The sequence below is a fragment of the Accipiter gentilis genome, chromosome Z (genome assembly GCF_929443795.1).
Source record: "Accipiter gentilis chromosome Z, bAccGen1.1, whole genome shotgun sequence".
Taxonomy (NCBI): domain Eukaryota; kingdom Metazoa; phylum Chordata; class Aves; order Accipitriformes; family Accipitridae; genus Astur; species Astur gentilis.
Window position 1 is genome coordinate 48,819,661 of NC_064919.1, and position 17,468 is coordinate 48,837,128.

A 17,468-nucleotide genomic window follows, 5' to 3' on the forward strand; every position below is an offset into this window, starting at 1 on the left:
ATTGTAAGAGAGATCCCTGTAAATTTGGGGAAGGATGACTAGAAGACCATGTCTTATAAACTGTTACTTCCCTTTTCACTTCTCCCACCACCTTTTCTCAGTCATGCAATTATTCTCAGCCCTAGAGCCCCGAATGTGTTCATTCTCACATGATTTACACTCTCTTTCCCTCACCTGTCTTTTAGGTTATTGAACTGGCTCTTTAAAAAAAGAACATTTTATTTTAGTTATTTTTCAGTGTCATTGCAAAAGAATAATTTTTTTTTTCCTCCCCAATCAGATGTGTAAAGAAAAAGATTGCTTAATTTCATGTCTTCTTCATCAAAGTTATCTGAATCATTCATCCTGTGTGCTTGCTGACTTCTGCTCATGAGATGGAATTTAATTAATGAACTGCTAACTTACACTGAAATTCTATTAAGAAAAATTATGGAAATAGTACTTCAAACTCAATGTCTTTACTTCTTCCCTGGACATGGGTTGAAAGTAGAGAGTGAGCAACATGAAGGTTTACAGCACAAAAAAGGCAGATCAGCTACCAGGCATGAAAGAGCTGGCTACCTGAGATATGCACAGTTCCAGTATTTCCAGTTTTCTATTTAAAGAAGCTTTTCCTGTCGGCCAAATCAAATCTATTGTTTCCCACCAATTCTGTATTAGTTATATTCCATTCATAGGCAAAATAAGTTATTTTCTTCCAAAAGCTTGTCAGGGAAATTCCCATGGATGTATGAAGTGCGACTGGATTTCCTGTTGGCAGCTATGGGATCTCAATGGCACTTGCAGAGCAAGCATAAAATTAAAAGACCAAAAAGTTGCATTTCCTGTGTTATCACTTAAATGAGTCTCTTCTTAGTGTTAAACAGGACTTTGGAATTACATGCAAAGGTTCCATTTTCTTTTGGAAAATGGTGAATTTCAACTGGTGAGTTACAGCTCCTAAACCTCATTATGGACACCAGACCATTACTTTTGTTTGAGCAACTTAGGTTCCTTACAGGTTTGTGCTCAGATACATTCTATCAATGCTTTTTATGCTCATTTCATATTCCAGATTAATATTTACCCCAGAACTGATGAGACAATGAGGTTCCTTCCATTTGCTTAGCATTGTGTTTCACAATTTGTAGAGAAAAGTAAGAAGACTATTTTTTATGGGACACTGTCTCACTTTGGGCATTTAATTTCCATGTCTGTATTAGAAGCTATTCTCTACCTATTAGCAAAGAAACCTTGTGAGGACTATTAAAATGGTTAGTGAGAATTACCAAAAGTGACTATTTTTTTTTTTTTAACATGGACACTGGAGAACTAGAAAGTTAAATTAGATCTTTAGATAGTTTCACAGGAAGTCTAAAACAGCTACTGAAGTGATCACTGAGGTTTTGATCACTATCAGGGATTTAGGGTTCAACTTTATTTGAGTAATCTGAGTGTAAATTAAAACTCAGCTAGCTTTGGGTGAATAAACCTTGAAGGACTTGATAACATAAATATTTGTCTTTTTTTAAAGATCTACAATATCTGTCAGATAACACAACAAAGACATTTAACAATTATATACTTAAGCTTCTCATCCAGTGGAACACTGAGGGAATGGGTAAAATGACAACCATTTTGCCTTTTACTAAAAATACTCTAGCATTATACCAGTCATTACCACTCTGTAACCATTGTAAGTGTGCATACAAAATGGACCACTGATCACATTCCCACTTGTGAGGTCTCCTTTCAGGAAATCAGAATGTCAGAATAGAGACTTCATTAGAACAGAGTTACTTTCCTTGTAAAGTTGTTTTTTTTTCAGAGAAATATACTTTCTGATACTTATTGTTAAAAATGAATAGAAACCGTATCTCTGATTTTTTTTAAAGCAATTCCTCCTCCCCAATATTATCTAATAGCATTTACTATGTGACGCAATAGCAAGATTTGGCTCCTTCCTGATAGTCATTCAGTTTCTGTGAAATATTAACACATAAACAGTCGGTATGCTCTGCTGAATCATTGTTTTGAAGCAGAATAATAAAATGTGCCAAGTCATTTCCATTAACACTCTGCAAGGTTATTGTGCTGGTGATTATTGACATCTGTGCCAACTCTTCAAACATGTTAGATTACATTTGTTGATTTTATTGGGAAGCAAGATAGCTAAACTATTTAACTGTTCTTCTTTGGGTGTTTACTAGGCTGGGCACAATAGCCAAAGTAACTTTGGAGACACTGAAGAAAGTACCACACTCTTGTGTTCAAGAGCACAAAGTGTATTCTCCCAGTTTCTGTGTGAGGAGAGTTCACAAGTTTGGCAGCAGTCACCAGTTCAATTTTACAGCTACTCGTTAATAATAAACCCTGGTGGATGAAAAGTTCGTTCAATTAAAACATTATAATAATGAGCTGTACACACAGGTCCTTTTCTGTGATAACTATGCTATTAAAGTCATTGCCAACCACCTCTAAGTACTCTGCTCTTGATTCCTTGTTTGCTTTTGGCTTTGAAAGGTACTGTGCTTTTGTAATACAAACATGTTTGCCAAGGAATGGAGTTTACTAAATTACTATTGGGGGGGGGGGGGGGGGGGGGTTTGTGTGTGGACTAGGCTGAAAGAGATGCGTGCTTTTGCCCTGGATTTGCTTCACTGGTTTACAGTAAGGTAAGTTCCATAGTACAAGGCTAGACATGCAATGAGAAGTACTTGCAGAGGACAGCCTGGCTTATATTACCTCTGTGGCATTTCAGCTGCAGTATACTCTTACATTTCTGAGAAGGGCAAAAAACTCTGTTGTTGATGACTTACCTCTTTAATTAAGGATCCCATGTAAAGGGCAGTCAGTGGAGTTTGTTCTGCTGGTTTGACAACCACTGTGTTTCCACAACAAAGGGCAGGGGCGATCTTCCAGATGAACATAACCAATGGGAAGTTCCACTGAAAGACAGACGAGAAGGTGTATCCTATTTCTCATATATCACCAAAATGCCTTTTCTTTTTCTATGATAATAGTGTGAATTGTCAGCTGGGTGGTTGAACTCTTTGTTGAACTCCTTTCAGAATGAAGATATTTTGAAAAAGCAAGCCATGTTATACAAAGACCAGTGATTTTGGTCTATGTGAGTGCATGGGATCCAATGTTTTAGTTAAAAGCTCAAGAGACAATAAGTCTACTCCTCTAACAAAGCCTTACAGAAAGATGCTGGATTAGTGTGAAATTGGGAGTTTTGCTATCTTAAATGATCACATGCATCATCAATTCAGTTTTCTAAGGGAGACAAGATAATAACATGTAATTCTGCCCCTGTGCTCTTCTCCGGATGTTTCACTGGCAGCTCTCTATTGTGGTCAGTCCAGCCAGACTGCAGGGCAGCTGACTCCTTTGGACCCCATATTCAACAGTATGAGGGACCATGTGGCTGGGGGAAAAACAGATTGCCCCTTTGAAAATATTTCTAATAGTTTTGGAAGCATTGAGCCCAAGAGACTCAGTACAAAAGCCGCAGTGTGCCTTACCTTTATGAAAGTGGGGAAAAAGGCAATTAACAGTTACCTATTCTGTCAGAAAGGCTTGGAGGACTAAACATGCAACTGTTTTTTATCTCTCTCCTTATCTCATTTCAGTGTCACCCCACCCCCAAAAATAACAGGAGCACAAAGAACACAAAGTAAGGGATTACAGGGTTTTTTGGATCTTCATCACTGAAGTGAAACTGTGTGAGTGGAAGGGAAATGGAAATGATGAGCTAGTAAAAGTGTTTTGCAGCGTTCACATAGTCCTCAAAATTTTTGGTTTATGTGAAATCCTCCAACTTGGTGGGTTCACATTTCAATGGAGAGAAAATAAAGATACACTCAGAAGTGCTTGAACATTTTATAAGGGAAGCCAGTGTTTATACTAACTGCTTATACTTCCAGGATACAATTTTATTTAGAAGTGGCCACATCTAGTGTTTCTAATTCTTTAGGATATCTTAAGTATTTTAGTTGAAATGTCTTGTGCCTGACCTACAAGAGAATCTAAAACAGCATATTCCCAAGCTCTCCTAGAGGCTGGATCAAAATGTATTCCAGTGATGTTCTCCAAATCAATGTGGTGGTCTGATGAGATAGCAAATCTGCAAGCTCAACTGAAAGATATCAGGAACATGTGTGGGACCCACATGTCTGAGCAAACCTGATAGACAAGCTGACTATTTCAGAATCTGGTAAACTGTTGAGCAGGTCAGGTCAGGCTGCTCACACATACCATGTGCAAAGGGGTGGTCGGATTAGGAGTGTCTAGTGCTCATAACCATTTCCACAGCAATCAGTTGAAGCTCTTTAGACCTCACAAATAAGTTTGAAAGTTGAGTTCCTCAACATTTTGGATGTTCAGACTCAGACAGGCCTTTTGAATTTTCACTTAAAATAAGTGACTTCAAAACTGGGAATTTACACACTCCAAACAGGAGCTTGGGAACATATGGCTCAGTATCACTGTGCTTATTGGACACATTCTTTGCGTTGTTACTTGTACCATCAACATGGTGAATGAGTCTTAGTCATAATGATCCAGCTGTCTGGATGCTGTACAGAGCAGAACAGATATTCCAGGTCCTAAAGAGCTTATTGCTTATAGGCTGTAAATATTACCCTTTCCTATTTGTTTATTTCTAATTCTTCCAGTTACAACAAAACACAATTCTGTCTTTCAAACTAATCCGTCAGTCAACATTTTGAGATTTATTTTCCCTCCCTATACAGGGAGGAGAGAGACAAGGCTGGACTGGACTGACTCATCAAATACTCCATGTTGCAGTATTTGATGTGTACTCAGGATAGTCCCTATCTTTCAGAACCTGAAAATTTCTGACTGGTAATGCACTTGCATAGACAAAATTTCAAAAGTGTTTCCATTTGTAACAGGCACATCTGTGCTTTACATAAATGGCTCCAACTTACAGGAATAATTTGGCCACACACGCCAATAGGCTCATGTCTTGTAAATGTAAAAAAGTTTCCATCTAGGGAAAGAACAAATAAATTAGACATTCAGACAAAGCCTTTGTGAGAAACAGTTAAATAAGAAAGAAGATAAAGTTGGATACCAAACTTAGCTGGATAAAATTCTACTTATAAATTATATTTTCAAAATCTTAAGTATGCAAAAACCCAACCATAAAGTACATCTGGATTTAATATCTACTTTCTTCATATCTCTAAGGTTTGATTCTGCCAGTCTGACCGACTTTTTTCAGTGATAACCCTGCTTCTCAATATGGTATGCACAGCACACCAATAAGCATTCCTCATTTCTTTTTTCTTTTATCACCTCTTTTTTAGAAAGTGCTCTTTTAAAAGCTACTTGCAATCCTAGGTACATATCAGACATTTTTTAATATTAGATCTTAGCTTAAATCAAATCCATTAAGTATAAAATTCTCTTTGATTCAAATAAACATGTGTTCCATTAAGCCTAGTATAGAGATCTACGTGATGCAAAAAAGTTGGAAGCATTTATCACTCTAGTTTTCCTTAATTCCTTCTTTATTACCATTCTTTTCTTTGTCCTTCTGAGACAAGTCAGCTAGAAACAATGTTTTCATAGACCTATTTAATGGAAGAAGGAATGGAATGAAATTTCAGCAAAATAAAAGTGTTTCCTCATTCCTTTCTCTTAGTACTCTTCCTAATACATTATCCAATAACTGAAACAAAGATTACTTTTTCACATAATCTTAGCTTTAATAAACAAATACCTGGTTTTCATTACTGGACCATTGAATAAACTGTAGGTTACTACACAAAAGTAACCTATCAGACTTCTTAGATGTACATACAGGCTAAAATCTTTTTGTCACTAAAGAGTACTTATCACTGGTGTATAGAACAAGAAATAAATGTGGGTAACTCCACTAAATTTTTAAAATGAGCACTATGATAAATCTTAAATAAACTATATTAAGAACTATCTAAAATATTTTGTTTGAGATATTTTTTGTGTTGCACTACTTTTAGAAAAAGACAATTTTTTACAGATCACATTGGCTTCAGTTCTACACTTTTATTATCTCAGAACTACTCACCCATTGGAACAGTACGCCCGTGGATTTTATCAGCCCAGCCTGCACAGTAGCGTAACGTTTTGATACAGGCACCTAAATCCATTAGGTAAGCAGTGGAAAAGAGTTTCCCACCATCAATGGCTTCCATTGTCTGCAGAAAACAATTACAGTGTTAATATCAAATATTGATAATGGTCCTCATGCTTGTACTTTGACATTTAGCTTTTGGTTTTTCAGTTCAGAGGTTTTCAGCTTTAGTACAAACATTTAGATTAATTCCCCTCTGAAGGATACTTAGCATTTTGAAAAACCCAACACTGCAATTTACAAATGAGAAATTTTTGTGATGGTTTATTCACAGTGAGCTACGCAGGTAAGATGATCATGGCACATTTGTAATGATGAGATGTTCTGAAAAAACAATAACATTTCTCCCATCTGAATCAGTTACACTGTTCTAGTTTAAATTAAATATTCTACAAGTGTAGATAAAAAGATCAGCTAGGAGTCTCTGAAAATAAGTGATGCCAATAAAATGAGTAGCCTCCCTTAGCCTATATGCATTGACACCCAAGGTAGGCACTAGTTTCCTGGAAATAACTGTCACATTAACTTAGGACCCTGTGCTGTTTAATTATTAAGGAACATCTTTCTAGGTGCTCATTAAATTCATGATTATCAGCATATATGAGCAAAAAGACTCAAAGCATGGAATAAAATGCTCCAAATAATACCTTGAGTCTTCCTGTGCAAAGGAAGGATCTGAGCCATAAAGAACTCCTAATTGAGAAAAATTCACTATGAATAATACTTATACTTTTATTGGCTAACTCCTGACTGAGTGAACTAACTAGTCTTATTTGAAGCCAGGCCTGACTTTCCATACCATGGATCTCCATGCCAGGCAGATACAAACCTTTAGAATAATAATCAGCAAATATTCATTCAACCTCTATAAGCTGACCAATTCTGTTCCACCCACAGTGCTTTAATGATCCCACAGAAAGACCAGCACTAAACAGGGTTGATTTCCAGCCAAATTTAGGGAGTATGGTTTGGATTAATACCATTTCAATACCCCTAATCATTGTGACATCTAGTTAAAGACCATGTGCAGTTCTTAAATAGAGTCAACATCTTCTTGACACTGCTAGAATTTTTTTCTGGAATTTTCCAGCACAGATACACTGGGGACCTTCAGCTTTGTGAACAATCCTGTTAGAATACTTCATAGGAAACCTCCAAACTATAGTTTCAAGATCTAGTCAGATCTTAGAAATATATATGGGGTTTTTTTTCTAATTTTGCTATTTTGTATGTCCAAGGTTCTTTAGCATTTCAGGCTGAGTCTACAGACTGATCCTGCAAGTAAAACATGTCACCAAGAGCCCCCCTGTGAAATCCACAGTTTTAGTTAACTGGACACATTGCAGATATCATACCTGAAAAGAGAACAGAACAAACAGAGAAGCCAGCAATGCTTGATGGTTTTCAGCAACAAGGAACTGACTAAATGAGATAGGCCCTCATCATTCCAGGCAATATATCTGGCACTGTGTTGTTCTATTTGAATATGGGAGAAAGTTCTTCCCTGGCCTCAAACTTATGAAGTCTGCAGCTTTGAACATCACAACACACTGAAACCTAAGAAACAAAATTCTCAGTGGCTCTTTCAGTATGCTGCTTTGACATATTCTTCCCGTAGCCTGCCTATAAGGCTGTTGAACCTCTGGAACTTCAGGAGAGGCATCTTGTCATTATATAAAACACTGAAATGGAATAATTTTGATCCTGGCCACATTCATGAACACAGGCAAATGCCTTTGGAATAAGCTTTGGGGGTCTATTTTGACCCCTAGTGTTTACAAGGCTATTTGCTATTCTGTAGTACTAATACTAGTTTTCTGGAGAAAATCTCTCTTCATTTTGATGACATCTGAAAAGCACTTCATTCAAACACACCTTATCTAAAAGTGAAAAGTATTCAATAATGTGAGCAAGGCATAGGGAAAAAAAACAAATTCAGTAAAGCAGAAACTTGGGTAGGGAGCCACAGAAAAGCAATACTTTCATATTATGAAAATGGCAAGTGGGAACAAAAACTTAATGTTTCAGCTTTCCTGTGGAAAAAAGATTATTTCTCCATCCTCTTTGCATGTGTAATGCCTTAGGCTGTACAATAAAGAAGCAAATGCCAGCTTATCCAGTATCTAACTGACAAGGGGGCATACTTTTCCTATTAAAAATGTAACTCTCTTAAAATTTTGTCTGTCTTAACTGCAATGAAATGAGCATTGTTAAGGACACAAGTTCAAGCCACACAAATTTTCTCCTGAGAATCTAGGTAGTTATCAGTCCCTATCAAGATGACAAGATTCATTTAGAGAAACAACTTGGTTAAAGAAAAGTGTAAATTTGTCAGCTGCAGACAGGAATTCAAGGAAACAGCCTCAGTTCCTTTGAATTTTTCTTTTTCTTTTAAAAACCTGTTTGGGACACATGCAAATGTCTTCCTATACTACAGCCACAAGGACAACAGAATGGACAATAGATGCTTTACAGGTTTATATATTTTGAAGGCTTAAATTTATGCATTTATCAATGCTGTGGTTTGTAGCTAATGGCTAAATACTTCAAATTGTGACTAGATCAGTCTGAGAGGTGATCGTGAATGTTGGATACTCCTCCTGCTCTCTTAAATTTTTGACACTGTTGGCAGAAACCCAGGGTTCATATTCAGAACAGTGCAAAAAATTACCCTGCCTCAGTGTTAATTCCAGAAACTTCTTGAAATAGAAAGAAGATCATCTTAATGGTAGCATCACATGTGGGGTTGAAAAGAAGAGGGGGTGGTGCTATACTTTATCAAACAGGTGATGCCTTTCTACTTCAAGCATTCTTTCTTGCCTTAGTGCTCAACAGGTAGGTGGTGGTGCTACAACTTATGTGTCTGCTGTTAACAGTGGTGAAATGGCCAATACACAGCAGTTGATAAAGGCAGGACATCATTCCCCACCCCCCATATTCTTCCTACTAATAAGTAATTAATTGCTATCTTTGTTTCTGGTTAAGCTTTTTCACTCATTGCCCAGTTGCAAGCTGGAGTTAATGAAGGACGAGTCATAACAAAATACAGAGCCATGAAATCAAAATTTCTCCCAGTTCTGACTTGTATCATTTGTAAGTGCTGAGCCAGGTTTTGAGTTTAGGCCTTGATTCAGGCCATGGTTTAGAAAAGTGTTAAGCATGTAATCAATGTTAGTGTGTCCTTAAGAATCAACAATTGAAATTGCATCAATTGTAGGTGGCTTAAGTATCATCTTAAAGCTAATCAAATACTCAAATACTTTGTGGATGTTGGGTGTTAACAGACCAGAGTGCAAGCCAATTTAATGAGGTCCATTTGCAATACAGATACAAAACAAGTATTGAGAACGCCTTACTTTCCAAGTATTTATCATGTTAGGCATGCTTATATTTTTCTTTACAAATCAGGACATAGGCTTTTTTCCCAGTCTTTTTGTTCACGTATCATACTCACAGCTAAAATCAGCCGATCTCTCTCAACTAAGTCAGCTAGTTTATTCAAGAGCCTTCCTCGCTCTGAAGCATCCATTGTACGCCAGGGCGACCCAAGCTCAAAAGCTTTTCTAGCTGCTTTGACAGCCTTGTCTACATCTGCCTGTGGGGAAAACAGAGAAACTTTTATAATCAATAATTGATTCTGTCATCAGGCTTGTTGGTTGTTAAACGTGCAAGGTGTTTTGCAAGATAAATAGGAGACACCAACCCCAATCTAATCAGAATCAGTACAGTAATTTTAAATACATGACTTATTTTCTTTCAAACATTTCTGCTGTCATTTCAGCAATGTGAAGTTTTATGAGAAACAGATGGGTTCTCAAAGCTTCTAAAATAAAAACATATTAAGGAACTTTCTTTTTAAAATTTAGAGATTCAAACCCTCTGCCTTCTAGTGTCTGGAACTGGGGACACACCCACCAATTACACTGTTGATGTAATTTAATCTCTATTATGTACAAAGAGATGCCCAAATCTCTATTAAGTACTCAATGTTATCTAAAAGTATCTGGTGCTGTGATGAAGACCAGGATAGAAAAATCTGTTCCTTAGAATGTTTCATAAAATGAACATACATTTAATTGAGAAAGACAAATAAATGCATTTGTTTTTGAAAGTTATAAGTAGTATTTGTATTTTAAATAATTTTAACAATTGACTAACTGAACAGGTTTAAAATGCTAAGCCTAAATATTCTGAAGTCTAAGCATTGCCCTTGCATTAAGCAAGCTAAATTGTCAGTCCATTAATGTTTTTAATAATATAGCTTATTATTTATCATTTGGCTTTTGCTATAGCGGGAAGATCTACAATGAATTATATGAAACTCTTTTCTGTGTAAGGGTGTTCCAGGATATAAAAATCTCTTGAGAAAAGGTTTTTAGTGCTTCCAATTCTTCTATATTTCACAATTCTTGTAAAAGTTTTCCCAGGAAAACAATGACCTAGAAAGGATGTTTATTCTACTTTTGGTTAGAAATTAGTAACAAATGTCAAGGAAAAAAAAAAAAGGAGGAATCTATACATGTAACATTTCCCTGAGCAATTTGCATGCATTGGTTAAAGGATTTCTTTCAAAGTTTTTTTGGTACTGCTAGTTGTCAGGGTCTGCTCCAGGGGAATCACTATCAAGGTTGACGAAGTCGGCAAAGTTGACTAAATCAACACCAAAGTCAGTTTTTCTAAATGTGAACCAGATCTTGAATATTTAACTGGTGTTGGTAGCCAACAACTAGTTCTTAAAAGCTGGAAGTGGGGTGGGTAAGTGGCTTAGAAAGCCCAGCACAGACCTGCTAGGCAGGAAGCCCACAGAACTTCCCAAAGTTCTTTCCAGGAAGTTTGGGAAAAGATAAGAAGGATCTCTACAAATAGCACAGTCATTACTATAAGGTAATACTGACCAGTCACCTACGTAAGGTAGCTGAATCTACCAGATTAAAAAGAATTGTTTTTCTTCAGGATCTGGCAGAATGCTGTCAAATACCTCAAGAAAAAGATGTTCTTCAACTGTATGAAACTGTATTTAATTTGGGTACATAAATCTACACAATGAGTATGAAGACAGATAGCTCTTTCACAGCTAGTTTAGACTTTTTACAGAAATACATTTAATTTACATCCCACTGACCATTTGCTGAGATGCTTTATTATTATTAGGGGCCCTTAGGATTAGTGAACGTAGCTTGAAAAAGCCATCAAACTGAAAGGAAAACAGTTCCCACCCACATATGTGTCTGTGCTTTGTAATTTCCACTTGTTTTTTTTTTTAAATACCACTGCAAGGCAGTATACAGCCCTTTGTCAACCCTATTGTACACACAAATTAAATTCCTAAAATCTCTTGGCTCATTATCTAAAGACTAGGCTCTAGAATATTAGGTTCACAATGACTGTGTAATTTACTAGATTTGTACATTTCACTTGGCAATTTAGTTAATAGCAGTTGTCATTACACATTAGTTTGCAAAATAATTGGAGAGAAAGCAAACGTGTGTGTCGAACAGTATTATCTCTTTATTTAATGAGTTGTTAGATTGCTTGTAAGGAATGAAAGCTACAAAAATTCTGAATGGTAAGTGAACAGTTGCAGGTCATGAGTAATTTAATTTGAGGATGATCAAATATCAGGCTAGCCTGATTTGCAATGTAATTTGGATTTTAAACACTGAACAGAGAAGAGGTAGAAGAAGTAGCACTTTACATCAAAAGCATGTATGTTTCTAGTGGGATATGATTCAGAAGTTAACAGCATGCTTATGAAATTCTTTTGCTGAGGACAAAAAGAGCCTGAAGCAATCTCAGTGACTCTGAGCACTATATACAGGTAACTGGCACTAAAGAAAAGTAAGAGCAATGCATTTTAAAAACTCATGATTAGATACATGAAATTATCAAAAGCCGGATTCATGCAGACTTTCCCAGCCATCTTTGTCTTTAAAATGTGTCTTCACTATGACCTCCTTAATAATGTGTGGTCACTATTGCTCATGTGTTAGGCAGATAGCATTTGAACCAAAGTTTATTAGGAGATTCATGATGAAATTACAGAACAGAGTAACTAAGATTCAATGAGCACAGGGTGTTAAATAAATTGGGTTTCTATATATTTCTCAAAAGAGCATTTCATTTCAGAGTGAATCTTTGTACAGCAGATTAAAATATTCTGAAAGAGATTGTGCTTATTATAGTTGCAGTAAATTTTTGGTGATCTTATAACACAGATAAATGGCTTATAAGTTTTATAGTAGTTCTCATGGATAAAAAGGTGTTTAATGGACATTTTACTGCTCAGTTTAAAACCTGCTTGCTATACAAATAATTCTAGATATGTATATTTCTTGACTAAAGTGAACACCAGATGTCATTTTGTGAGAAACGTGAGAAAATTATTTTGCTTTTGGATGTAAAAATTTGACTTTGAAGGGGAAAGTGTAGAAAATATAATAAATATTTGCAAGAACCAAACCAGTAATTATAAAACCAATTTTATTTTCAGTCACAGTCATCACTTTTGGTATACCTGTGAACTGGAAATAGAACATTCACTTCTCATACTTACTTTCTCAGAGTCTATAAAAAAAATTTCTTTGGTCATGGGTTTTAAAACTGTTTAAACAACACTGTCTGTTCTGTTTAAAAAACTACACCCCCTACTTTCTAACTTATATTTAAACTATATGGGAGCGCTAGACAAATCCTTTTCAGCAGAAAAATACATGATATAGCAAACATACAGAGCTGCTTATTTGAGGGCTTAGGTGTTCTTTATATCTTTGATTGCATGGCGTCTATCTGTAATTTTCTGCGAAGAAACCTCACAAATATAAAGAATAAATGTGTGTCTGCAGATGTCAACAATCTTTTTAGTCCTCTGCTTAAATTCATCAATTCAGCATGTTGTAAGGAAACCAGTTTTGGTGGAATTAGTATCTATGTGATAAGTTACTTTCAGCTTCAGAGTCTTTTTTTAGGACTATGTTCCAATACATTTTTCACAAAACCAAGTATTTGAAGGAGGCAGCACTGAGAACATATTCATAACTGAAAATGCTAACAGTAATGATCATCTTCATAGCGTCTTTGTGGGAAAATATCAGTATTTGTCCACTTCATGTTATCTATAATGAAAAGCCTTGTGTAAATGTGTAATGAACAGATTACATCACTGTGTAAGGAAGAGCCAGGAAAAAAATAGCAACCCCCCTTTTAAATTATTAGATGTCACTGATCAAAGAGAACAAAAAGAATTAATATCGTTAAAAAAAATTGACAAAAAATATTTCTTCAGAACTTTCCTCATATGAGCAAGATCCCAAGAGTAAAGTAGTTTTTCAATGTCTGTTTACAAACAATAATAAGGCTTAGTGAAAAAGCTAAGAACTATGTTTGCAGAAGGATGTATATGGCATGAAGTAGGTACATCTCTGGGGTGGTGTTGTACATCAACACAGAGGGACGCTTGCCTTCCTGCTTTTAAGACACAGAATTGAATTTAAAGCTAGTGTTGAGAGAAAGAAAGAAAACCCTACCTTGTCACCTTCTTCAACTTCACAGATTTTCTCTTCATTTGCAGGGTTAAAGACTTCAAATTTTTTACCACTGACCGAATCATGCCACTCATTGTTTATAAATATCTGCAGAAGAAGAAATAGTACAACAGTGTTAGTAACATATATATAGCTGCTGCCTGTTATCTGTTTTAATTAATAAATCTGTCATTCATAGCTGAGAGCTGCCTGATTGATAGGTACCTGAATTAAAAATGGAATAACTGTTTCTACATTATTCTGAAGAGATGAATAATCACATATGGACTTAACTTGGAAAGGCAAACTTTCTGTATCTACATGATATTTCCACTTTGTTTCATATCATAAAAAGATATTTTTACAAAGGTTTCCTTCCTCTCTCATACTGAAGTCTGTGATGTACAAGGGAGGTACAGACCTAAATGACCTACCTAAACCTACCTGGGTTTCCTATGCTTACAGGATTGGTAACAATGGAGGACCTTTCTGTTACATGCCCCAAGAGAAGTAGACCCAATCCTTGGGTTTAGTATATATAGTACATGTAGTATCTTGGAGAACACTATTTTATTTAGATTTACTTTGATTTCTCTTCTCTCTCTCCTGCTCCCCCCAAAAAATCCCAACAAAAAATAACCAATAGCATGTTTTTCTGAAATTAAAGGCAAGACTAAAAACTCCCACCACAGTCAATTGAATGAAACAAAGAACCACTTAAGCAGAGTAAAAAGCAAGCAAGTATACTTGTCTATTTTCATGTTACAGGAGAAAAATAATTAGAGGTTAGGGAAGGGCTCTTTTATTATTCACAAAAATCCTTTGTCTTTGTGGATTGGTTCTTCATTGAATGTGATCCCCATCAAGATTTACAAGCAGAAATATAACGCTCTTAATCTTTTACAAAAAAGGTGGAATTTATTCTATTAAATAAATATAGGAATCATGAATCAAGACGAAATGACTGATGTATTCACAAGAAGTACACTGTTAGCAAACTTAGAGAAGGCCTAGACTGTCCTTGCCATTGGTAGTTGGTGCATTTCACAGAGACTCTCTCTTAAAAACACACTTAGCAGCACATACTGGGAGAAAAGCCATCTCTCATATATAATTGATGCCTTGAAGAAAAGTTGAATTACTGTATTGATGAAATCACCTATTTCTTTAATTGCTGTTTTTCTCCCTGTCCTAATCTTACAAGAAAAGGAGGACTGGCCTTCCAGACTGAACTAGCACATACCAAAATGTTTACAATGGCCAACTTAATATGTCCAAGAGCTGACAGTGAGCGGAATTTTGAAGGTGGCTTATGGGCAAAAGATGACTGTAGTCCTCAACTATACGTATAACCCTATAAAACTCAATAGGTCCTGGAGGAAAATATGTGGGAAACTGGCACTTCTGATCATAGTTTTGAAAGCTAATTCGTACTCCTCCTTTGGAAAGACTATTTGCAGGATCTCAATCTGAACATTCTCACATCACAATGCTGTTATTTCCCAGGGGTTATACTGTGGGTGCCAGAAGTGGGGTTGTGCCATATTGCCATAATCCTGCACTCAGAGTGTGAATATAATCATACAAACATACAGTAAATGTGGGTGTTGACAGTGTATATGACCTCATCGCTCGGCAGGATTAGAGCTGATGGTCATGTATATGGGGAGCTCTTTTCTCTCCCCTCCCTACCTGAAAGTTTCTCTGCAAAACACCAGGAATTCAGACCTCTCTGGTTTTGGTCTTCAGCAAATGCTGCAATTCCTCCTTTTGAAGGGTGAAGCTACTTGCCTCATGTGACTTCAGGCTTTGTGGAAATGATCCTAGGGTAACCATTTTAGCTGTCATTGCTTTATAATCAGTATGACTATCTTCTGCTTAAGGTGATCCTAACCATTTGACATTATTCATTATTTATTCAGTAATTTCTATCAATACCCTGATTACCTCCAATTTAATTGTCACAGTTATCAAGTCTTTTGTCACCCTGACACTGGTGACACTTCCCTGTCTTCCATTCAGCTTTTAGGCATAAAATGCAAGCATACTCCAGTCATTCCGACTATTACTGCCAATGTCTGACTATTATTGTTTGAACTGCAAGGGGTATTACAGAAAATTAATATTACTTTGTCCATTTTGATAGTTTTTCATACTTCATTTAAACTCTGAGGATCTCTGTTATTTATCTACACTGATTTCCCTCAGCAGACAGCACCATTCTTGATTTTCAATTGTCCCAGACATACTCTAAGCCTTTGTACTAATCTGTTGCCTTTGTTTGGAACACCTATATGCCAGGAAAATGAGGACAGCATGCATTCCTCATTTAACTGTTTCATCCTGACTTTTACCTGACAGGGACTGGAAAAAGTCTAAAATTAAAACCAAGAAAATAAGCTAAAATTGTGCTTTCATCAATGTTACTAGAATATCCTATCTTTGTATTTAATATCTTTCTATTTCAAGCTTTTCATCGAATGCGAAACATATTGCTAACAGTTAAGAAGCACAAAAGAACAATTGCACAGCAGCTGGCCTACACCAAAATTAATCATAACAGCTTACCCAGCAGCAATGAAATTGATACCCAAAGTTCATTTAATAAATGTTAGGAACTGTGTCATTACTCAAAGATCAAACTTTTATACAGGCTGAAAGCACATTGTGTACTGAATTTACTTTGCATGGCTGGAACAAATACCGTCAACTCTTGATTGCAACATTGCTGGTGCGCTTAGAACAAGATCTAAACAAAGCAAGGTGGGCATTGTTCTCTCCCATATTGAACTCTTATGATCTGTAACCTTTTTTATTATAATAACCCCAGAAATTGAAAGCTAAGCCCTTTTGTATGGGAATAAGCAATGGGCAAAGGTACTGTTACAGCTAAAGGAATAATTAAATGTTTTAAATCCTTATAAAGTCTAAATGACAACAGTGTCATGCAAGAATACTTTCTCCAAAGACAGCACAAAACTCCCACCATGTGTGCTTTACTTTTACTATTAATTTTGTTGTCTGGCATGGCACTTTCCTTCTCTTTCAAGCTCTGGTGTCTTAATTTCAGTTATCCCTTAAAACTATGTCCAAAGAATGTTTCAGGAGTGAGCAGTCCTGCATCTTTCTGGATTTTTTGTTACTGAATATGAATAAGACTCTGATGAAATCTGTAGAAATTAGTCTGCTTTTTCATTAAAACGAACAAACAGACAAGGAAATAAACCACTGCAACTGTTCCTGAAAAATCAGTATTTTCCAATTGTGTAGGGAAAATATGGTACCATACACACTATTCTAAAATGGTAAATGTTTTTTAAAAAGAAGTACTTTATACCATTATTAAAATAACTATATTATTTCTCAATTTTCTCTTCTGTCATACTAAAGATGATACAAAATGAATTGATTTCAACAATTGCTAAGTGACAGAATAAACCAATCTACTAAAAATATATTCTACTTTAGTTGTGATTACTGATAAGTTATATGATATTACACAGCTATGAAAATTTAGGGCGCAAGCAGAGTGAAGGTTAAGGACCTCAGGGTGAAATTTGAGGTACTTACCTCTGTTTGCAAATGCAAAATAGAACCTGGGCCTTACCTGTAGTTGTACAAGATCTGTGCTACCCTAGAGCCTGCCATCTCTGAGCCACTGCTGGTAAAATTGTCAAAAATTGGGTTAATATTTTCTTTCTGACTCTGTAGGTCAGCCTTGAAACAGAAAGGAAAACCCCACTGAAAAGATCTGATACATGAAAAGGTCTGATGTTGAAAAGAGGAGCCTGTGCTGCTACCAAGTTTTGTGTAGGTTGCTCTTT

General features: G+C 36.0%; 1 protein-coding gene across 2 annotated transcripts in view; it reads right to left on the reverse strand.

The window, feature by feature from the left end:
• Positions 1 to 17,468, reverse strand: part of ALDH1A1 (aldehyde dehydrogenase 1 family member A1) — a 53,253-nt gene that overhangs the window by 12,590 nt on the left and 23,195 nt on the right. For both annotated transcript variants that reach the window (XM_049795488.1, XM_049795489.1), the window contains exons 5-9: positions 13,648 to 13,752; positions 9,579 to 9,719; positions 6,059 to 6,188; positions 4,935 to 4,996; positions 2,799 to 2,927 (exon numbers count right to left, since the gene is read on the reverse strand). In XM_049795488.1, coding sequence (XP_049651445.1) covers positions 2,799 to 2,927; positions 4,935 to 4,996; positions 6,059 to 6,188; positions 9,579 to 9,719; positions 13,648 to 13,752 — 567 coding nt within the window. The remainder of the gene's footprint in view (positions 1 to 2,798; positions 2,928 to 4,934; positions 4,997 to 6,058; positions 6,189 to 9,578; positions 9,720 to 13,647; positions 13,753 to 17,468) is intronic.